This window comes from Zalophus californianus, chromosome 4, assembly GCF_009762305.2.
Source record: "Zalophus californianus isolate mZalCal1 chromosome 4, mZalCal1.pri.v2, whole genome shotgun sequence".
Classification (NCBI taxonomy): domain Eukaryota; kingdom Metazoa; phylum Chordata; class Mammalia; order Carnivora; family Otariidae; genus Zalophus; species Zalophus californianus.
The window spans coordinates 34,115,324-34,138,486 of record NC_045598.1 but is presented as its reverse complement, the minus strand read 5'-3'; the positions used below and the strand labels follow the sequence as shown (position 1 = coordinate 34,138,486).

The 23,163-nt window shown below is 57.0% G+C and overlaps 1 protein-coding gene across 14 annotated transcripts in view; it reads right to left on the bottom strand.

Moving 5' to 3' along the window:
- PTPRF (protein tyrosine phosphatase receptor type F) overlaps window positions 1-23,163 on the bottom strand; it is an 86,382-nt gene that overhangs the window by 41,843 nt on the left and 21,376 nt on the right. For 8 of the 14 annotated variants that reach the window (XM_027609228.2, XM_027609260.2, XM_027609329.2 and 5 more), the window contains exons 4-6: window positions 21,612-21,757; window positions 21,303-21,444; window positions 7,854-8,042 (exon numbers count right to left, since the gene is read on the bottom strand). In XM_027609228.2, coding sequence (XP_027465029.1) covers window positions 7,854-8,042; window positions 21,303-21,444; window positions 21,612-21,757 — 477 coding nt within the window. Of the gene's footprint in view, window positions 1-2,076; window positions 2,095-7,853; window positions 8,043-21,302; window positions 21,445-21,611; window positions 21,758-23,163 lie in introns of all 14 variants that reach the window. The other 6 variants (XM_027609217.2, XM_027609293.2, XM_027609276.2 and 3 more) reach the window with 1 other exon arrangement.

The window sequence follows — 23,163 nt, the reverse complement described above, 5'->3', positions numbered from 1 at the left end:
GGGAGGCAGCTGAAAAGGACCCTCACAGAGGACCAGTTCTGGCAGGTCCAGGTAGGGGAGTCCAAGGCAGCAGGAGGTGGGGGGGTGGGGCGGTGAAACCACTCAACTTGGCCACCCCCCAGCCCTGGCAATAAACACTTGAAAACACCGTTCTTGAGAGCACCCCAGGCAAGCCCATCTGTGACAGTAACACCCCGAGCCACAGGCAACACCCCCTCCCTGGAACAAGCCGACAGACAATCAAACCCACACAGGACAGTCCGATGGACACTTAATAACCCCACAGCACACGGCCTGACAGAAAACTGCCACCTGCACAGAACAGCCCCTTCCCAGGCCTCAGGCTGGCTGACGGTCACCACACCCACAAAGGACACAGACAGAACCTGCCGAACCCCACCTGAGTGGCCTGGATAAGAGCCACAGGAAGAGTTCCAGGTCAGTCTCATGGCCCGGGCCCCAGGGGAGGACCGCCATGGGTCCCAGCTGCAGCCCCTTCACTGCCTGACATCCCTCTTCCATACCCAGACCCAGGGCAGCAGGAGGGGCCCTGAACACACAGGGGGCTGGGGGCTGGGGGCTGAAGGTGGGAGAAGCACCTGCCAAGGCTTAACCCTGATGCAGGACAAAGGGCTGGCCTGCTCCATGGTCCTGCCTTCAACCTTCCCGTGTGGGGAGCAATGCCAAATACCCATCTCCTGCAAGAACAGCCCTGATGGGCACCCAACAGGTCATGTGTATGGGATGGATGGACGCTGTTACAGAAAATGTTCCTTCAAGCAGGTGGGGTCAGATTCCCAGTTGGGGGTGGGGGGTGCTGCACTAGGTCAGCTCAGCTGGGGAGGGAGGGGAGAACTGGTGGCTGGTGCCACAGGCAGGGACAAGAAGTAGTGGCTGGGTGAGATCCCTGCTGGGGGAGGAGGTTCCCCTGTAGGGAGAGCTAGGCCTGGTCAGGGACCCAACACAGCCCCTGAGCCTGGATGCACACAGAAACCCCATCTGGAACCAACACCAAGACCCAGTGACAGGGGCATCAAGAGCTAGTGCAGGCTGACAGGATGGGTGGGGGGGTCTGGAGGGCGAGTCTTGGCCTCGGAGGGTAGTGGACCAGATGCCCCACAGGGAGGCAGTGGCTCCTCTCAGCCCCGGCTTCTGTCCTGAGACCACCCTGGCCCTGGACTGAGGATCTAGATGTGCCCAAGGATGCTGAGAGCGGTGTGAAGAAATGATGCGAATACAATCAGTCCAGAAGCAACCATTTGCCAGTGGGCCTGCTCCGAGCCAGACACTGCCCAGACCCCCGTCCCCTCCTCTAAACCTCATGAGTCGTGAGGTGGGCCCTGGCCCCGATTTAAAGAGAAGGAAGCAGACTTCTGAGAGATGGATCGCCTCTCTGAAGGCCACCCAGGTGAGTCAAACTTGCACCCGGATCTTTGAATCCAGAATGTGATTTCTGAAGCCCAAGCCAGGCCACAGGGCTCTGGGGCATGAAAGCAGCCAGGCCTGGCAGGTCCCCGTGTCACTGCAGCACCTAAAGTCTTCCCTGGGTGCTCTTCCTCGCATGTGCTGGGCTATGTGGATTTACAGGATGGTCCTCACCCTGTTCTAGGGCCAGGATGTTAAGGGAAGTCAAGCAATCACTGAGGGCCCCAAGAAAAAAGGAGCTTCTTAGGAGGAAAGGTGAGGCCTGGTCATGCTGCCCCACCTCCTGGGAAGACTCTCCATCTGTGGCCAGGCTTGGGGCTCAGCACTTGGCTTCCCTGTGGGGGCTGACAGGCTCCCTTCTGTGGGATTGGCCTAGAAGGCCCGGGAGGTAGGGCTTGCTATCCCCACGGCAGGGCTCAGCTGAGTATTTCTACAGTCCAGACTTGCAATGGATGAGTCCACAGGAGGGAATGACCGAGAGTGAAGGTGTGTGGTGGCCGGTGGTGCCAAGGGGACCGGAGCTGGAGATGAGGAGGCTGGAGAGGTCAGGATGGGGATGGGGGAGGTGACGGACTGGACGGGATGGAGTGGTGGTGACGGCAGTGGCGTGGCGTGGCGTGGCGTGGCGAGATGCACGGACAGCATTCTTACCTCTGATTGGTGAACCACCTGGCGAGGTAATTTGAATGCAAATAAGATCAGAGAGAAGCATTAGTACAAAAGGAAGGAAAGCCACAAAAAGCCAAATCAGATAAAATAAAACATGAGAAAGGGCCTTAAATACACGGAGAAATCAAGGCCTGAGTTAGGCCGACACAGGTGGCAAGTGCACAAGGGCCAGGCTGAGCCAGGCCGAGTGTGGGTGAAGCGGGGTCCCCCAGGTCACAGGCACTGTTCTGAGGTGGGCAGGGGTGGGGAGTGGGGCTGGGGTCATGGCGCCGGAGGTGATGGGAATCAGGAAGGTAGAGTTGGGGCTTCTGCAGACCCAGCTGGCTGAAGCCAATGAGGAGAAAGTCAATAAAAGAGGGAGCAACCCCACTCCTTAGGGGCACCCAAATGTCCCAGGTGGGCAAGATTTCAAAACAAAGCACTTACCAAAACCAACCAAGGAGGTTAAGCACACAGAAAGGGCTAAAGGGAGGGCTTGCCGTAGGCCACCACCAGGCCAGGTCTCCCTCAAGCAGACACACCAGCCCAGCCCTGCCGTGGGACTTCGGGTGAGCTTACAACCCAGTGGCGGATGCCCTGTAGAGCCCACTCAACCCGGATAAAAAGTGAGTGACCTTTGAGCTTCCCCACAACCGGACTGGCGAGAGCCAGAGGCCAGGACCTACCCCTTGCCTGTTCAGTGCTTCAAGCCCAGAGGGCCAGATGCATACTCTCCAAATGCCCAATGCAGGGCTGCTATGAGGTCTGAACAGGGGCCTCCTCTGAGGCTGTGCTCAAGCCCCATCCACCACAGCCTCATCCAGAGAAGTGAGGAGCCTATGGGTGGGCCTGGGCCCAATGCTGTCCACCCTGCCCCTCTCCCCACTCTGCCCATTGCGGGGGGGGAGGGAAGCGTGCCAAGGGACAAACACTGATCACTCTCTCATTGAACTTGATGACACCTGCCTAGGAGGAAGTACCCATGTCCACACAGGAATGATGAAACAAGCTGGGGAATAGTAAGTGGCTTCCCCAAAGCCCAAGGTCACGTGGCCTATAAGTGCCGTGGCAGGAACTAACCAGGCCTGCTGCACAGGCTTCCCACCGGATTAGGCTGCCTCCTGCAGACACAGAGGCTGGATGCGGGGGCAAAGGCAGTTGCTGGGAGCTGGGCTGGCTGTGGAGGGGCTGCAGAGAGACTGGGAAGAACCATCATCACAGTGATTCCCCCAGGCATGGTCCAGGGACTGTGAGTGTCCCTGAGACCCTTTCAGAGGGTCCACAAGGTCAAAACTATTTTCATGACACTAAGAAGTTATTTGCCTTTTCCACTCTTGCTTTCTCATGAATATACAGTGGAGTTTTCCAAAAGCTCCATGAAGTGTGATATTGCAACAGATCAAATGTAGAGGCAGACAAGAGAATCCAGCAGTCTTCTATCAAGCCCCCAATTAAAGAGATTTGTGAAAATGTAAAACAATGCCACTCTTCTCACGAAATGCTTTTGTTTTAGAAAACAATTTTCGTTAAAAAAAATGTTATTTAACATGTAATAGGTTTTTAAATTATTTTAATATTTAAATATTTAAAACCTTTTCTTAACACCTAATATGGTAAATTTTGATGGATAAAACCTACACAAACAAAAGCTCTCTGAGGTCCTCTAATATTTACAATCAGAGGTCCTGGAACCAAAAAGTCAACAACCGCTGATCTACTTCTACAGGGTAGGCCCGGCCTGGGAGGGGGTGGCAGTGTAAATGGTCCAGGCTTCTGGCCTCTGCTCTCCCAGGACCTAACCTGCTGTGTGACAAGTCTCTGGACCTCTCAGAAGAGTCATTTCTCCACCAAACTGAAAGAAGAATTTGCCTTACCATTTCACAGGGTGGGTGTGGGAGACTGGACGGCCCCAGGAGTCAGTGCTTCTCCTGAGAGGTGCCAGTGTGCTCAGGCCAAAGGAAAATAAATCATGACCCTGCACCGCCAGTGTGCCCTGCTGTAGACCCAGTGGACGGGTGGGGCGAGTGGGGGGGACAGGCCCTGCCAGCCAGCAGGGTAGGGGACAGCAGCCCTCAGGCCCACCCTGGAGTCTGCTCTGCGCTTGGCTCTGCGTCCCATCTGCAGGGGCCAGCGGGCCCTCTCCCGCAGCCAGATGCTGGCATCTCTGCTCAGGCCCTGTAGTCTCAGCTCAGGTGTCAGAGGACATGCAAGGAGACTGTGCTCCGGGTGAGCACGTGGATGTGGTGGATCTGGTTGTCCTCGACGGTGATGGGATGGCGGCGTGCACATTCAGGCCAAGGGGACGAGCGGAGCAAGGGAGGTCTCCTCGGCACCCTGTCCAGGCGTGGCAGAACGTGTGGGCCACCAGCTCCTTTCAGGACCCAGAAGTGGCTCTGAGCCCCACTTGGAGATCAACCTCTGCTTGCTGCCCCAGTGACACCGGTCTGCTCCTGACTTGATTTCCGCTCTCCCTGAGTTTGTCTCCGTTCCTCCTACGCCCACCCTGGGCTTCAGGTTCAAATTCCCAAGAGGCTCTTGTGGCAGCACGTCACGTCGCTTTAGTGAGGAAAACGCCTGTGGAACAGAGCGTAGGCCTGGGCGGCGCCCGCACCAGCGGCCCCCCGGCCCCAGCTCCTGTTCCAGGGGTCATGCCCTATGCCACGGGCTGCAGCTCAGCCTGCAGGTGCCTCACAGGTTCTGGGGATGGCTCAGGGAGGGTGCGAGATCTGGAGACGACAGGACCGCGGAATCTGCAGTGCTCACAGGGTCCAACCATTCCCCAGGCCCCAGGTTCGGTATTTGTGACGCCAGAAGGCCTCCGGGTGACTGCACAGGGGAGCTCCCTCGCCCTGGATCTCCATGTGTGACCCTAGGGAACTCCCTTAATTCAGCTGTAAAGTGGGCATGATAACCACAGCCTGTCCTACTTCTGAGGGCTGCAGGAGAATCAAGCGCAACAAAAGGCAGGGAAATACTTTGTGATCTGTCGGCGATGCGTAAACTGTGAAGGTCCCTATAACCAGCTGAGTACTTGGAGGCCTGATTCCCCTCCATGAAGGGAAGTCCCTGTCAAATGTGCGGGGACCGGCCCCAGCACCCTTTTTCATGGTAACAGACAGGGCCAGCAGCTCCTGGGGTCAAGGGCCTGGTGCCAGGGCCAGGCAGGAACAGTGCGGGGAGAGAGTCCTGTTTGTTACTATAGAGGCAAGATGGTTAAGTCCCCTCAGGTGCCATCCCAGGAACTGGACCCTGGGTCCACAACCCTCAGGTTACAGCTTCCACGTGGCAGCAAAGGTCACACAAGGCCTTCCTTGGACCTAAGAAGCAGGGGGAGTGGACATTTGTCTGCAGGGACAGGGCCCAAAGGTCTCGTTCACGAGAGATACCTGGGCTATAGCTGGGCCTGGGCTGGGAGCTGAGGGAAACCTTGCAGAGGGGAGCCAGACCCATGCCCTCCCTGCAAGGAGTGCCTAGCCTAAGTGAGCAGAGCTGGAGCCAGGCGGTAACAACACAGAGTGGCGTTTGTCTTGAAGGAGTAGGCCTTACTTAGGCACAGAAGGGAGAGGCTTCCCGATTTGGTGGATTAGAGCAGACGGCAAGGATGGGGTCAGGGTGGCTCCGTGCAAGTGAGGGGAGGCCAGAGCCCTCCCCATGTGCCAGGCAGCGAACTAAAGCTTCGACTGCTGTTGTCTCCCTTAATCCTTTTTAAAGGTGAGAGAACAGAAGCTCAAAGAAGTTAAAGAACTTCATGAGGCCACAGAGCTAGTAAGTGGTGTAGCTGAGACCCGAGGTGGTAAAGCTGGCGACCTGAGCCGGGAAGATCAGGAGGGTTCTGTGCGCCTCGTTCAGGAGCAGGTGCCTGGCCACGTGAGCAGCTGGATTCCCGGGGAGAGCCTGGAGGCAGGGAGCACGGGCCTTGGGGACTGGGATATGGCCAAGGCAGCGGAAGGGCCAAGGGGGTCCAGTGTGAGAGCCGTGTGGGTGACAAGAGGACGTGATGCCTCCTTATTGGAGCAGGAGTCGGGGTGTGTTCCCGAGAGATGGTCAGCGGGAAAAGGCCGCGGCTATTTGGGAAGGAAGTCAACACTCCCGGCAGGTCAGGGTGACACTCAGAAGGCAGCCAGATTTTTTAGTCTAAAGCTCGGGCAAGCTGTGGGGTGTTGGGAGACAGAATGAGGCATGCGGGTGTGGAGAGGGTACCTGAAGCTACAGGAGGGGGTGAGCTGGCCTGCGGGGGAAGGCCCGGTCCATGGAGCAAGTGCTGGGGACGGGGGCTCCCTGGCTGGCCGAAGGAGTGGAGAAAGAGGAGGCCTCAGGGAAGACAGGCGTGAGGGGAAAGCCAGGGAGAAGCAGCCGGCGGAGTAACGGGCACTGAACGGGTGGCACGGGGCCTGGCACACAGTAAGCACTGCATAAATACTTGATGAACAAGCGCGTGAGACAGTGAGCCTTCCCAGAAGTGCTGCCACGGACAGCCAGGGCCGTGCTGGGGTGGAGGCCAGGCCTGCGGGGAGGACCATCTGGCTGTTTGGGGAGGCTGCCTGGGGGTGCTGTGGGGAAATGCAGAGGAGCCGCACCAGGCCGGCCACTGGGCAGTGCTAGGCAGTGGCTGCAAATGCCGCCGGACCATTTCCTGCCTTGATTATGGCTGTTTTAATTAACTGCCTTACAGCTGCCTCCATCTTGTTGAGTTTTAATTAAATTAAATGAGCTAACACTTTGTAGGCTGTCTCAGGCGGCCATGGCTCGGGCCTGAATCCTGCCCCTGTTGGGCAGCTCATCTCTCCCTCCCCTGCCGGGCGCTGCTGGGGCGTCTCCCTGGTGGGAGGCAGTGGGGAGGGGCTGGCACCCCAGTGGGTGGCAGGGGCACCTCTAGGCCTGCAGGACCCCAAAAGGGGCAGAGTCACGTCCTTCTTTGTAGTGCTGACCTCACAGGTGACAGGCAGCAGGGGCCCTGGTTGGTTCTGGCCATCTTGCCTGAGCCCACCACCCCACAGCTAGCAGCACAATTTCTGGACCAAGGTCTATTGGTCCAGGCTTCGCTGGAGGTAAATGAAGAATGCAGCTAAGCTGATGCTGAGCTGATTCTGAGCCTCCTTTCCCGCCTGCACCGTTCCCACAAAAACTGAATCAATTATCCTGGCGGGAGCCTCAGAGGTAGATCGATCAATGGGGCGACACCTCTTGCCTGGTCATGACAGCATCCTTGCTGCCAGGGCTCCGAGCTGGCTCGACTGAGATATCCAGAGGAGACAGGTGGCCCTGGTGGCCAAGGGATGGCAGCAAGTCCTCCTGGCTCTAAGCTCCTGAGGTTCAGCCTTTTGAAGCCTGATGAATCAGGCGTCTTTGGCCTCTTTTCCTGGCTAAGCCCTGCTGTCTGGAGAAGTAACGAGAAGCATCATGTAGGCCAGACTCCAGGCAAGATGGAGGATGAACACCCACAGAGCACCTCTGCAGAGCCCAACGCCACGCCAGGCACACCACTCATGCTGCAAGGAGCTGGGCTGGACCGAAGTCTAGACTCTGGCAATCCCGGGAAGGGAAAAGAATCACCGACAACGAACCCTTGTTGTCAAGCTCTCTTCCCTGGGCCGGGGGGCAGGGGTGCTGTACCAAGAGCTGACCTGCCCACTGGACACCCTCTGGCTCAGCCCGGGAGGGTTGGCCCCAGGCCGAGGCCTCCTGTGGCTCCTGGGCCCGAGAGGGAAGGCTGTGCTGCGTGCCAGGTGGACACCTTTCCTGAAGTCTGTGCAGCCCCTTGACCCTCGCCCTCTGCTCACCTGAACGCAGCTGCTTGATGCGACCATTGCTTGTGGCAGGGTCCACAGGGAGGAAGTCCTTGAACCAAGAGATCTCAGGGTCTGGATTCCCGCCTGCGGCGCACAGCATGGTGGCCGTGCGTGCCTTCTCCACCACCTTCAGCTGAGGCCCCATGTCGATGGAGGGGAACCCAGGGGGCAGCAGTTCCTCTGCAGATGAAAAACAGAAGTAAAAGTTAGGGCCGGCACTGCCTGCCTGCTAGAACCCTCCGCCGGGCACAGCGGCTCCTGACTCCCCGGTTGGCTGGGACCCTCAAAACCCCTTGTCTCCCAATTTCTGACTTCTGCTCCATGTGGGGAACCAGACTCCTGAGTCCCACTACCCAGGCCTGCCCTTTGCAGGGCCACGGGGGGAAGGCGACAGTGGGCAGTGGAGCACCCTCTGCCCTGTCGGGGAGTTCCCAGGTCTGAGAAACAATGCCTCAGACTGGAGACGTCAGCACTTATCTCTCCGGGCCCTGGGAAAAACAAGGATTGATGCTCTGCTGGCCACAGCAGAAAGCGCTACACAGATGCTGGGCTGTGGGGCAGCCCACAGCTCATATGGCAGCACCCAGGGCCACAACTGAGCCCAAAGGCCCCCTGTGCTGTCTAGACCCCACTCCCTTTTCTGCACATGCAGTGTCCCCTCCACTGTTTGCATTTGGCCCTTAGCTCCACAGCACAGCAGAACCCCACATCACAGCCTGGATTCTGGCCCTGACTCTGGGTACCCCCTGCCCTACCAGTAACCACCCCCCCGCAACCCCTGGTCTTGACCCTGACCCTCTTCCCTCACTCACTAGGGGCCACGGTCAGGCCTGGGGACCATGTTGGAGCATGAAAAAGCTCTATGATGAGACCAAAATTTGATGAAGAGAGACAAAACTCCCTGGCTGCCTTTTCCCACCTTGCTGGGGGTTGGCGGTCACGCAAGAGTCAGTTCCACAGGAACAACAGACATCAGCACATGCCCACTCCACTGCACAGAGACTCTGACACAGAGCCCCTGAGGCCGGGGGAGCGAGGCTGGCTGCTCCGCACCCATGGAAGCACGAGGGTCTGGGAGCACAGGCTCTGGACTAGTGCAGGCGAGTGGGGCTTCTACCTCCACCACTAACTAGCTCTGTGACCTGTGTGTGCATTACTCATCCTCTCCATGCCTCCGTTCATCTGTAAACTGGGTTCCGATGCCCACCTTGTAAAGCCATCGTGAGGACCACATCTAATGATGCACACGTGCTGGAGAGTGTGACAGATAATCCGCACAAATGAGTACTAGCTGACATTACCATTATAATGAGCACTGGCTGAGCCGCCAGAGCAGTCCGGTACCCGAGACTGGGGCCTGGGGCTGGTGGGGTTTGCCCACCAGGAGCAAACCACAGAGCACGTTTGGTAACTTGGCAGAGCCTCTCCGTCACTGTGGACGCTAGACACGCCCAGTGGAGGACGGGGAACACCCGTCAGTCTTGCAGTGGGGGAGCGAGGCTCCACGGTGGCAGAGACTAGGAGACAGCACCACCTGGACCTTCCTCCCTCGGGCCCAGCACAAGATGGGCATGTGGGGACACCAGCTGAGGTTGGACTCCTGTGCCAGGGAAAAGGCATACGGCACCCTCAGAAGTCATTCTAGAAAGTAAAGGCCGGCAGGGCTGATCCTCCCTATAGACTCTCAGAGACCCCGGGGAGACTGACTGGGGAGCCAGGCAGGAGAGGAAGCCAGAAGAGCCCCAACAGGCATGGGCAAAACACCCCTCTACCTGCTGCCAGATCCGGGGGGGGGCCTCTGCCAAGGCTCTAGCTGCTGGGGGCATCCCAAAGGGACCACGGCCCCATGAGGAGACGGGGTCTTGGGCTCAGAGAGGCAGGACTCCGAGCACGGCCTTGCCTCCCCAGCCTCTCCCAGCAGCTGTCAGTACGCTTACTTCTCCACCCGCAGCCTTATAAATCCCAGATGTGAACCCAGCATCTCCTTGGCTGTAAATATGGTCCCCGTGTCCTGACTTCCAGCTCTGATTTTTATTTATTTTTAAAAGATTTTACTTATTTATTTGACAGAGAGAGGGAACACAAACAGGGGGAACAGGAGAGGGAGAAGCAGGCTTCCCGCAGAGCAGGGAGCCCGACTCAGGGCTCAATCCCAGGACCCCGGGATCATGACCAGAGCTGAAGGCGGACACTTAACGACTGAGCCACCCAGGCGCCTCACCAGCTCTGATTTTTAACAGGAAAATGTTAAACAGTGGCAAGGAAGCAGGACTTGGGGTATACCAAGCAGGAGGCAGCTTCCTTTGGGCCTGCTGCTACTTGCTTTTTAACAGGAAGGCCTAGGGCCCCCCCTCCAGCCCCTTTGCCCTCCTCAGCAGCTGGGGGACACTCAGGAACAGGGTGACAGTCCTCAATCCCACCTGCTCAGCCCTGCTAAGCAATGAGGGGCGCAGGGGTGACAGAGTCTGCCAGAGTCCGGGCCCAGGAGTCAGCTGGCCCCCATCTCCACTGGCAAGGTAGATCAAGGAGAAGGGAAGAAGTACAAACACCTGTGGCCCCGTGTCCCGGAATCTACTCTGAATTCCTAACACGGGGAAGGTCTTGGGGATTTACGCCAAATTAAGGACAATTAATTTTCCTCCCTCAATTATCGCGCCCTCAATGGCTCCGTCCTTGGCTCAGATCATGCCTCAGGCACTGCCGCCAGAGCCTAAAACCGGCATGTGTGAAGAGCTGTCCATAAAACAGCGGGACCCAAAAGCTGGTCCCTTGTGCCAACTAGGCTTCTAGGCAGAGCTCGGAAGGCTGCAGTCCTGCACCTCCAGCAGGGGAAGCGTGTCTCACAGGAGGACTCCGGCCCCTCAGGATTGACCTGCTGCTGTCTCTTCCTTCTCTGCTCCCCAGGTGGCCTTCAGCACATTCAAACATAGCCAAGGTCAGCAGCTGCTTACTGATGCCCGTTGTGTGTCTGGCCAAGCTGGGCACCGGGCACACTGGTGTAAACTGACCCATCCACAAGTCCGGCACATTTATCCCCTGCACACCCCCAGTACCCCAGGGGCCAGGCCCACTATAGCCTCAACCACTGAGGCTATGGACCCGGGGAAATCCCTCAGTCTGACATCACATGATCACTGCAAACCCATCAACAATCAGGAAAACTGAGGCCCAGATAGGAGGCATAGAAGCTTACGCTTACAGAGCATTTACTATGTTCCATGTAGAGAGTTAAAACGCCTTAAAAAATGATTTAATCTCACAAAAACCCTATGCGGTAGAGGAGTGACTAGGGGGCTTAAAAACCGGCCAAGGTCACACAGCTAATTGAGAGGTGGGGCTGGGATGACCCCGGGGGGTGGGCCCCATGCCTGGCAGGGCTGGGCCTTGGGCTCCCAGGAGGGGAGGGGTGCCCCTGGGGAACAGTGCCACCATCCTGCCCCATACCACGCCCTCCACCCGGCTTCAGGGCTCAGCCGCTCCCCAGAAACCCCCTGCACACAAGCGGCAGGACAAACCCGACTGTCCCCCACATGTGGCCACCTGCGGGCACACACCCTCATCCCCACACCCCAATGTATGCTCATCGAGTCCCCTCCAAACCTGTCCCGCGGGCTGCGGGTGGAAAGAAGGCCCCTCCCCTTCCAGGCCACCCGGTAACCATGGCAACGGCGGAGAGGCGAGCTCACGGAGGAAGGCTGCGCGTGCCCGTGTCCCAGCAGGCGCGCATCCGCGATTGGTCCAAGCAGCTGCCGCCCCTCCAGCCCCCACCTGGGTGGAGCGGGCGCGCCCCCTCCCAGGAGCCTGCTCCCCCATTCCAACTCCCCAACTCTCCGCTCCCCTCCCCCTTAGGCTTCCTTCCCGCTCACCCGGGTAGATGGGGCTCCCCACACCTGCCTCATAGCCTCAGCCGGGCATTCCGCAGTGTGTGCCTGCAGGGCGGAGGCCCCTCCATTCTCTGACAAGGGGGCCCTTGGGGGAAAGAGAAGCCCATGAGGCCTCTAAGGGACTTTAGAGGTACCCGGGAGCCCAAGCCTCTACAGCTGTCTGTGGATTCCGCCAGCATGCACAAGTAGGGTGCACACACATTCCCAAGGGTCTGCCCCCCCCCAGATCTCTGCATATCTGTGGTGGGTTCGCATGTGTACATTAATGGCTCCTGCAGCAAACTGCACTGGTCTTTAGATACTGCAACAGGAGATCTGAACTCCTCCCCCGCTGTCCCCACTGGGCAGAGGAAGATGACAGGGTGTGTGTGTGTGGGGGGGCGGAGGGTGTTGTGAGACTAAGGCTAGGGGAGAGGGGCAGAAACTTGGCTGAGGCCCCACAGCGGTGGTGGAGCTGCTTCAACTCCATGACTCACTTGCTATCTTGGTGGCTTCCTGGAGGAGGAGAGAGACGCAAAGGTACTAAACCCTTGAGCATGGGAGGCAGGGAGAGCTTTGGTGGTGGGGTGGGACTGCCTGAGTGAAGGCTATGGGAGGGTGGGGGGCCAGTAGGAAGGTAAGTCTGGTTGGAGCTAAGGCAAATTTTGGGGTCCTGACAGATGAGGCTATGGTAGGGTAGACAGGGGATGAGCTTAGGCTGGCTGCGATGGCTGGGGGGAGGGAGGCTGGTGAGGCCCCTACAAAGCACACACAGGTTTCTTTGTCCAGCTCAGCCTGGGATGCCTGAGGCTGAGTCTGGGCCAGAGGGAGGGGGATGCACCAGGGAAGCCGACAGATGGAGACGCCTTGCAGGGTCCTGGGGCGGGCAGCACCGTCTGTCAGCACGACCTTCTCACCCGTGTTTACCCAGCTTCACGGCGTCTCTGTGCATATGCAGGCACACACTGGCACACACATCCACAGGCTCCCTGGGGTGGCACCATCTGTAAGCCTGACCTCCTCCCCTGTGCCTGAGTGTTGGGCCTGGCCTCACCCTGTCTCTGAACACAGACACCTAGAAACATGAAGAGTCAGGGACCCACAGGGATATACTGTGGAGAAAGAGACAGGTGCAAAAATAGAAATGTACATGCATGTGTGGAGGGGCACCTGCAGTGACAGGCACCTGTGGAAACAGACTCCTGCAAGCAGATCCAGAGGCAGTGCACACATGTGGAAACATGCAGTCAGGGAGACACGGATGCTGAGGCACGTGCACCCAGAGACACGGGAGCTGCAGAGACGTGTAGAGACGCATGAAGGAAGCGCATGGGTAGTGGGGCTGCGGGTTCCCCCAACCCCTGTGCACTCTGAGGAAACCAAGGCCACCTCAAGCGTCGTCCCTGAGGCAGCTCCATCCGTAGCAGGGTTGGGGCCAAGACACCAGCTATCTATTCGGAGGCCCTCCCCAGGCCTGGACGCTCCTGCTCTCCCAGAGAGCACCCCCACCCCGCTTCCAGGCAGTAAGGGGGGGGCCCAGGGAGCCTTGGGCCCATCTTCCTTCGCAGCTTTCAGTCTCAATTTTCAGCTTTTTCTAAGAGAAAACTCCCACCTCTTGCAGCACTCAGATTTCATCAAACTTGGCATCTTAAAAGCCTGTTTTGTTTTTGAATCTGAGCTGTTTGGGGCCTGTCGGCAGCAAGAGCCCGAGAGTGGCAGTGAGAGCTGAGAGCAGCCATGGCCTCCCCCTCCCCCAGGGCTTCCCTGGCACCTCACACTGCTCTATTCAACCCACCCCCCGCCACCAAGTGAACCGTGGGGCTATCCCCAGCCGCACACCCTACCCACACTCTGGCGTCCGGGACCTGGCCCAGGCTGGACTCTCCTCCGGGGGTTCCCCCACCCTTGGCACTACTCCAGGAAGATTCTATTTTATCTATTTTCTCCCCGCCCCAGGTTCAGGCCCAGTCACCCCAGACCACCGACAGCCTCCCACTCATTCCTCAGACCCCTGTCACCCAGCTGCCAGCCCTACTGCTTCTGGCCAGTTCATCAAGGTCAACCACGACTCCACGGGGCTAAGTCCAAAGGACACTTCTGAGTGCCCATCTTGTCTGCCCTCTTGACAGCACCTCGCCCCACTGACCACTCCCTCCTCCTTCACATACCTCTCTTCTCTCCACTTCCACAGCCTCCCTCTGGGTTTCCTTCCTCCCTTTCAGGCCCCTCCTTACCAGATTCCTATGGAAACCCCCCCACCACCACCCCCCAACATGAAGTACTAGCCAGCTGGGGCTCCATCCGGGCCCTCTTCCTCCCTTCTTGGCTCTGGCTCCCTGAGATGTGCCATTTCTCAGCCTTCAAAACTCCATTTCCAGATGTCCCTCGGAGCGCCAGGCGAATCTGAACAAGGCCTCCTGGATACCTCCCCCTGGATGCCCGCACATGCCTGATACAACAGATTTCTAGCTGGATTCATCAATCTGCCCCTTCAGACCGGGTCCTGAAACAGAAAATGGTACCACCATCTACCTGGCCGCAGAGTCATAACCCAGAGTCTCCCACCTCCCTAGCCCCAGAGTAGCCAGGTAGCTCACCACTCTCTCTCCACTGCTTGCCACCCATTCCCCCCTTCCTCCCCTGCCTGCTGCCTGGGTTTGGGCCACTGCCCTATTGCCTGGGCTGCAGGGCTGCCCCAGGCTCTTACTGGTCTCCTGCCACCCTACTCTGAACCCTCAGGGACCTTTCTGAAGCATACATTTGATCGCGTCATTTCTCTGATTAAAATCCTCTCTCCCCAGCAACCAGAGGGAGGCACCTACCAAGGATAGAGAATGTGCACACACACAGGCATTTAAAACCTCCAGCTTGGTTAGCTGTTCCCAGAGCTGCTGGCTCCACTGTGTGGTCATGAGGCTAGGGGAGAGGGGAGTCAGCGAGGGGGCCAAGCACAAACCAGGGACTAGTAAGTACCTGTGACTGCAGGGGTGGGGGGGGCCAGGCTGGGCACAGGGGATGTACGTACTGTCTGGCTAACAGAAGACGCAAGCATACTGCCTATACCACAGGAGAGCCATTCAGAAGGGAGTCCAGCTGGGCCCTCGGGAGAAGGATCAAAACTAGAGAAAATGGGGGATTCTAGGTACCAAGAAACCCAGAATCTGAACTTCAAGGCCCTCTTGGCAGTGCCCACCTACCTAACACCTCTCCCAGCCCCATGCCTAGGGCCCGGAACTCTCCAGGAAATGGTTGCAGAGCCTCGTGTCTGTGTGCTCCCCAATGCTACAGTGGTCATGATGGGGGTGGAAGGGCAGGTCACAGAGACCACAGTCACTAGGACCAGACGCACAGAGGTCATGCCTCAGCTGTGAGGGGAGGGGCAGGAGCTGGTCTGGGTTCTAGGCCTTCTGTGGCCGCAAATCAGGGAGGTGACAGGCCCAGCTTCTGCAAAACCAGCTTGTTACCCAGACACCTATGTAGGCAACAGGGAGAGGGCACAGCCTGCCACTTGGGAAGTCATCCTTTGCCTGTGGTAGTAGCCCTTTATCCAAACGCCGCCAACCCCAGTCAGGCCTGGGCCAGGGGCAGAGAGAGGGGTAGAGTAAGGAGTGCCAACTCCCTGGGAAAACTCCCACCCATCCTGAAGGCAAGTTCCCTTACTGACTCTGCTCCAGGTCCAGGCTAGCCCTGGATCTCAGGACAGGGTCACATGTTGCGCATCCGTCCTCCTGTCCCTGAGGCTGTTTCCAAAGGGACTGAGTATGGGGGTGAGGAGTGGGGGGTGTCTCAAGAGGTCCTTCATCACCCCACAGGTCCCAAAGCCAGCCAGGGTGGGAGCCACTGCAGAACTCATGGGTCCAGGCCCAGCACTGATTGCCCTGCTACCCCAGTCTCTATCCCACACGCCTAACAGTTGGTACCCCCAGAGCCTGCCGTGGAGGCAAGACCAAACACACTCCATGCAGGCACCTGGATTCCCGGGCCCATGTGGCATCCAAGGATGGTATGGTCCTAGTCAGTCAGCAGACATCGAGGCCGGGTGGAAACAGGTGAATGGGAGCCTGGCCTTGGTAGGAGCAGGGGAGGAAGTGGAGGGCTCCCAAGGTCTGAGCAGGACCCCTATCTGTGCACCCTCCTTCCTGGCCTGGCCGCAGAGGACCTGCTGGGGAGCCACTGTACTTGAGAACAGGTCAGCCTGACCACTCTGTCCCACGTTCGTCTGTCCAGCTGTCCCGCTGACCAACAGCTCTGGGCAGGGAACCCATGGGCCCCCAAGACAATGAGCCCGACACAACCTCTCTGACCATCCCCCCCCCAGCGTCAGACTGACCCCTACACATTCAGCTCAGGCTGCTTGCCATGCACAGCACACCACGCCCCACATACACACCCATGTGCACACACACACACACACACATACACACATCTGCTGCACACCCCCTGCTGTATATACCACACCTCCCCACGTGCTTGATGGGAGTGCACGCATGCGCACACACAGACACACACATCTGCTGCACACCCCCTGCTGTACACGCAGCACACACCACACACACTGCCTCACCCAGGGCACGCGGGGCACCCACAGCAAACACGGGGTGCGTTGTTAGCTGCTGTGTCCATGATCACAAGGCAAGCACTGCCACCGGCCCTCAGAGCCAGACCCCCCCCCCCGCCCCCCCAGGACAGAGTCACAAACAGCTCATTCCTGCTCCTGGGCTCCGCCCCCCCCCTCCCGAGTCCTCCATCTCTCCCCTCCCCGTCCTTAGCCCTCCCAGAACCTACCCAAGTCACCAGGGCCCTGCCCACATCCCTGCTGTCTGGCCTCTTCTGGGGCTTTGCTGACCACTGTCCTGCCTGGCCTGGAACCCACTGGCTCAGGCAGATCGTATTGTCCAGAAGGAGTGCCAAGCCCCTCACTCTCCCCACCTCCTGGAGGGAAAGGCCAAGAAGCAAAGCCTGCCGCCCCTCCCCCTCCCTCAAGAGGGAAGATGTCAGATTCTCTGTCTCAGTGGCGGCAGCGGGCGGGTTGGAGGGGGAGTGATTCAGCCGCTGCCTCAAGAGTGCGGAGTGAGAAGAGCTTTTCCTGCCATTACCGGGCGAGGGAGAGGCTGGTGCGCTAATGGCTTCAATTACCACTCAGACAGGAACACTGGGCGGCAGGGCCCCGCGCACGTCATAGCCCCGACGGCTCGCCCCAGCCCGCTTGTGCCGGGCACCCCCACCCGGTCCCCAGCCCCAGGGCTGGGGGGCGGCGGGCGCAGCACCGCGGGGCCACACTGGGCCAGACGTGGACACGCGGGGAGTGGCAGTCAGGTGTCGGGGGCGCCGGGGGCAAAGGCCAGGATGAGGGAGTGGTGGGCCCCAAGCAGCCTGGCGGTTCCCCGAGGCTGCACCGGACTGTGTATGGGGGACGCTGGACCTGGTGCGGAACCACACAGGACAGGGAGCACGGGACCACAGTTGTAGGCCGGGGCTCCCTTTTGGGGGAACACTGACTCCTCCCCTGAGCCGGGTCGCCGCAGGCAGCTCTCAGCCACTCCCTTGATACGCCCAGTGCACAGTAAGCATGTGCACGGACCGTGCTTTGGTGCTTTGGGGCGTACGTGCAGTGTGTGACACCCGGAACGGACTCACTCTTATTCCCAGCCCTCAAACCAGTCTCATCCTCTCCCCAGGCCTCCTTAGATCCTGTGGAGGCCTCCCAGGAGGACCTGGCTCTCCTCTGGCTCCAGCCCACAGCCCCAGTCAGACTACCCTTTCAGCCTGCTCCCCCCACCCACCCACACCTTTCCGGGGCGGGCAGGGAGGGGCGGGGATGCTCACAGTCTGGGCTGCTTCCTCCTGGCCCCGCCTCCTGGCACCTTTGAGACCTCCCACTCCGCTCCTTTCTGCCAAGCCAGGAGTCTGGTCAAGGTTACACAGACCGACATGGTAAGTCAGCATTTCGTCTTCCGGGTGCCGCTTTTCAGGAGGAGGAGGGGCTCGCTGAGGCCCACAGTCCCATCCCCCCAGGGCCGGGAGTACCAGCAGGGCAGGGACCTGCCCCACACTGACCCCAACCTCATCACACACCTCCCACAGCCTAGAAACACAAACATCCCCTAGCCCCTGCTAGAGGAACCTTCATTCAAGAATGCCCCTCAGGATGGAGGGGTCCCCTCCAAGTCTGAATTCCCCCTCAACTCAGGACCTGAAAGACCATCCTCCTCCTCCTCAATCCTATAAAAGATAAAGCTGCCTAGGGCAGTGCGGGCGGGGGGGGGGGGGGGGGGGAAGGAGAGTGCCCACAAAGGAACTGGGGCATAGGGATTCTGGGGAGGGGTGCTTTTCTTTCAACATCAGCACGGAGGTCCTCTTTCTTCAACAAGAGTCTGATCAGATGCCCTCTGGGGCAGAAGCCACGGTTCTGGCCCTTTAGCCATCTCCCAAATGCCAGGGTAGAGCAGATGGCTCCCTGCTGGGGCAGACGCCAACAGGAGGGAGGGCAGGGCTGAACTACTTGTCCCTGGTTAGGGTGACAGAAACTGAGGTCCCAGCCCAGCGCCTGGCCTCTGGGTCCCTGCTCCACAGGTCAGTCCCCCCCCACAAACCCCTCGTGGGGCTGAACCACCGAGATGATGCCATGGAAGCCAGGTACTGGCAGCTTCCGGCCCAGCAGCAGCTACCGTTCCCACTGGAATCCCGTGAACTACTTTATGTCATATTCAATCCTCCAAACCAGCTCGGGTAGTAGGCATTGCCTCCCTGTTTACAGATGGAGCAAATGAGGCTCAGAGGCACAGTTACTTGTCCAGGTCACAAGGTAAGAGAGGAAGGGGTCCGGAGCCCCCGCTCTGAACCACTGTCCCTCTAAACTGGACCCCCGCCACATACACACAGGAAACACACAGGTGCAAGGGAGTTACTGAATGGATGCACGCAAACACGTAAAGCCATAGCATAAAAATGGCCAATGTGAAAAGATGTTCAACTGCTCCTGTAATCAAAGAAATGCAAATTAAACTGAGATGCCATTTTTTGCCTATTAACTTGGCAAAGATTTTTTTTAATGATAATTCCCACCGCTGGTGAGGATGTGCAAAAAAGAGGCCCTCTCATGCCCTGCTTGGTGGGAGTGTAAACTGACACAATCTTCTGGAAATACTGAAAGTCTTAAAAATTCATGTGTCCTTTGATCCAGCAATTCCACTTCCATGAATCTAGAATAAGGAAATAATCAGGAAGGTGAACACATCTTAGCTGTAAGGAAGTGCATAGCACTTTAATTATAAAAGCAGGAAAATGGGATCAATATATGTGTCCAACAATAAAGGAATGGCTAAATTAAGGCACCTTGTGTGATACCTACAGCCATTAAAAATAATGATACAGAATATTTAATGGTGAGGAAGATGTCCATGGTATGTTTTTTTGAAAAGAGGTCTACAAACAAGGGGTGCCCAGCTGGCTCAGTCAGTGGAGCATGCAACTCTTGATCACAGGGTTGTGAGTTCGAGCCCCATGTTGGGTGTAGAGATTACTTAAAAACAAAATCTTGAAAAAAAAAAAAAGCAGTCTACAGATCATGGGGCAGGACGTGATCCCATTTTTCTTATACAACCGACCCTTGAACAACACGGGTTTGAATTGCACAGGTCCACTTACATGTGAACTTTCCTCGATAACTATAGTATAGTACTACACAAATTTATTTTCTCTCATGATTTTCTTTTTTAAAAATTTACTTTTTTTTACTATTGTCTACACTCAAGGTGGACCTTGAATTCACGACCCCGAGGTCAAGAGTCACATACTCTCCTGACTGAGCCAGCCAGGTGCCCCTCTCTCATGATTTTCTTAGTAAGATTTTCTCTTCTCTAGCTTACTTTATCGTAAGAATATAGTATATAATACATACACAAGATATGTGTTAATCGACTTTATGGGTTTTTTTTTAAGATTTTATTTATTTATGGGGCGCCTGGGTGGCTCAGTTGGTTAAGCAACTGCCTTCGGCTCAGGTCATGATCCTGGAGTCCCGGGATCGAGTCCCGCATTGGGCTCCGTGCTCGGCGGGAGGCCTGCTTCTCCCTCTCCCACTTCCCCTGCTCGTGTTCCCTCTCTCGCTGTGTCTCTCTCTGTCAAATACATAAATAAAATCTTTAAAAAAAAAAAGATTTTATTTATTTATTTCCGGGGGGGAGAGGGAGCATGAGCAGGGGGAGGAACAGAGGGAGAAGCAGGCCTCCCGCCGAGCAGGGAGCCCGATGTGGGGCTCGATCCCAGGACGACCCCGGGATCATGACCTGAGCTGAAGGCAGACGCTTAAACGACTGAGCGACCCAGGTGCCCCTGATCAACTTTACGTTATTGGTAAGGCTTCCAGTAGATACTAGGCTATTGGTAAAGTTTTGGGAGAGTCAAAAGTTATATGCAGATTTTCCACTGCTTGGCAGTGGGGGGGGGGGTTAGCATACCTAACCCCTGCACTGTTCAAGGGTCAACTGCATACGTAATGCCTGCCCAGAAAATGGACCCTAAGGAAATAACCAAGTGTCACTGGTAGAGGCAAGATAACAGGTGATTTTTACTTTTTCCTATGTGCTATTTTACACTTCTCAAATTTTCAACAGTGAACAAGTATTGTTACTGCAATTTTTTTAAAAAAGGCAACAATCAAGGCTATATTTTGAAAATACACACAGACATATTCAGGCTGATGAATCCATTGTGGCTGAGGGCCGATCATGTCACCCCCCCATCCATGGTTTCCTACGCCCCCAGGAGTGTTCGTTTCTCAGCCATGTCCTGTGTGATCTACCCTCCAGCCTCTCTAGATCACCCCACTGTCTCTCTGTGCCCTCCAACTCCATCTACCCCCCAAGCCGAACTGAGCAACTCAAGAGTTCCCTGAAAACCCCCTTCTATCCTCCTTCTGGGCCCTGGCACATGCTGCTGCTGCTGTTCTTTCTGCCTAGGCCCCCACCCCGACTCCCACTTACCCTTTGGGCTCAGCTCAGACAACAGTTCCCTCTCCTCTGTGCAACCATAGCTGCCCCCATTAGACTTACTGGGGACCGTCTCGAGGGCAGGGCCCAGGTCAGATGACGCTCTGGACTTCACAGCAGCATTGGGGAGTATTTGTGAATGAATGCAGGAGCCAGGAGGGGAGAAGACACTAAAATCCACACACACAGTCATAGCCCCCAGCGGGGGCCCTTGTTCCTAAGGGCTACAGGGAACACACCTCTCTGGAGCCGCCCGCCAGGCTCCACAGGAAAATCAGATCTGCTGTCACAAGCCACATCACCCAGACAATAGACAACTGCAGCCCCACACGTCAAGTCAGACCTCAGACCCTACACGAGCAATGCCACAGCTCCGCAGGAGGATACAAAGACACCAGGCACACGCTAAACAGTCCAGGCCACATCCAGTGACCATCCCTGTCCACATCTGACCTTTGCCGACGCCAAGATGGCCAGTTCTCCTTTCTGCCACACACCAGCCCACGGCAGGGGCAGGGCTGGCTGACTGGCTCTTCCCACACGCCGGTCTACCCACCCACCACGTCACGTTGCTCCCCGGCACGTACCTTCGAGAACTGAGAGCTTGGCACTGGTGTTGATCTCTCCCAGGCTGTTGGTGGCTGTGCACTCATAGATGGCTTCATCTCGTTGCACGCGCAACGGCTGGATCCGCAGCACAGACCCTGCCCCATCATCAAACTCAATGACCTGCCAGAGGACAGACACAGGCTCACAGCCTGCTCAGGGTCAGATATCCTCCCACCTCCGAAAGGCCCCCGAGGAGGGAGACCAAGGAGAAGGGATGTAGGACCAGACCCCGGAAGAGGACAGGCAGACCGGGAGCCCTGCCTGCCCCTTCCTACCCAAGATTATACCTCAAAGCGCTGGGAGCTGACTTTCTTCCCCTTCTTCATCCATGTGATGCGCGGCTTGGGCTCCCCTGTGGCTTGGCACACGAAGGAGGCCACTCCTCCTGACAGCCCAGTCTGGTCCTCAGGGACCTTAATGAAGACAGGTTTGCCTGGAGAAATGGAGACACCAAGTCACCCTGGCAGAGTCCTACAGAGATGGCCAACACTCCACAGCTGGTAGGCATGCGAGCATGGTGGCAAGAAGATCTATACACAAAATATTAGGGGCGCCTGGGTGGCACAGTCGGCCAAGTGTCTGACTCTTGGTTTCGGCTCAAGTCATGATCTCAGGGTCATGATATCGAGCCCCACATCAGGCTCTGCACTCAGCGTGGAGTCTGAGATTCTCTCTCTCTTCCTCTCCTCCCTCCCTGTCTCGCTCTCTCTATAAAATAAATGAGTAAATCTTTATTTATTTTTATTTTTTTTTAAAGATTTTATTTATTTATTTGAGAGAGGGAGAATGAGAGATAGAGAGCACGAGAGAGAAGAGGGTCAGAGGGAGAAGCAGACTCCCTGCCAAGCAGGGAGCCCGATGCGGGACTCAGTCCCGGGACTCCAGGATCATTACCTGAGCCGAAGGCAGTCGCCCAACCAACTGAGCCACCCAGGCGCCCAATAAGTAAATCTTTAAAAGAAAAAGAAAGAGGGGCGCCTGGGTGGCTCAGTCGTTAAGCGTCTGCCTTCGTCTCAGGTCATGATCCCAGGGTCCTGGGACTGAGCCCCGCATCGGGCTCCCTGCTCGGCGGGAAGCCTGCTTCCCCCTCTCCCACTCCCCCTGCTTGTGTTCCCTCTCTTGCTATGTCTTTGTCAAATAAATAAATAAAATCTTAAAAAATAAATAAAGAAAAGAAAAAGAAAATACTAATAGTGACACCTAACCCTTATAAAGTGTTTACTGTGTGCCAGGCACTATTGAAAGAGCTATAGTATATAAGTGGGTGCTATAATTGCATGTGCTTATAAAGAAGAAAATCAAGGCACAGAGAGGTTAAGGGATTTATCAACATGACACAGCTGGTTTGTGGCAGAGCTGAGATTTGAACCCAGGAGTTCTGAGTTTGGAGTCCATGCTTTAAATGCTACACTCTGTCTCCCCTCCCCCCATCAATTCCAAGCTCCAGGACAAAGGCATGCGGAAAGCTGCCCCAGCGTCTCTCCCAGACTTGTCCCTCCCCCACTACTCTCCATCTGGGTGATGGTACCTCCATCTACCCCTAAGCTCAAGCCAGAAACCGTGACTCCTCCTCTCTCAGCCTCCACATACCAGCAGTCCCGAAAGGCCTAGACATTCCACCTCTCAAGTATCTCTGGACGTCTTCCCAGGTGAATGCTTTCCTGTAAATCTGCACCCCCCCCCCCCCAACTGACCTGGTTATTGCCTTCTGATATAGCTAGCCTGTACACCTCCCCAGGGTGGCCACCGGGAGGTGGGGGAGGGGAAGGAGGAAGGGGCCTCAGACACTGTACCGCCATGCCCACATCACCTCGGTACACACACCAGGGCTGACTGGGA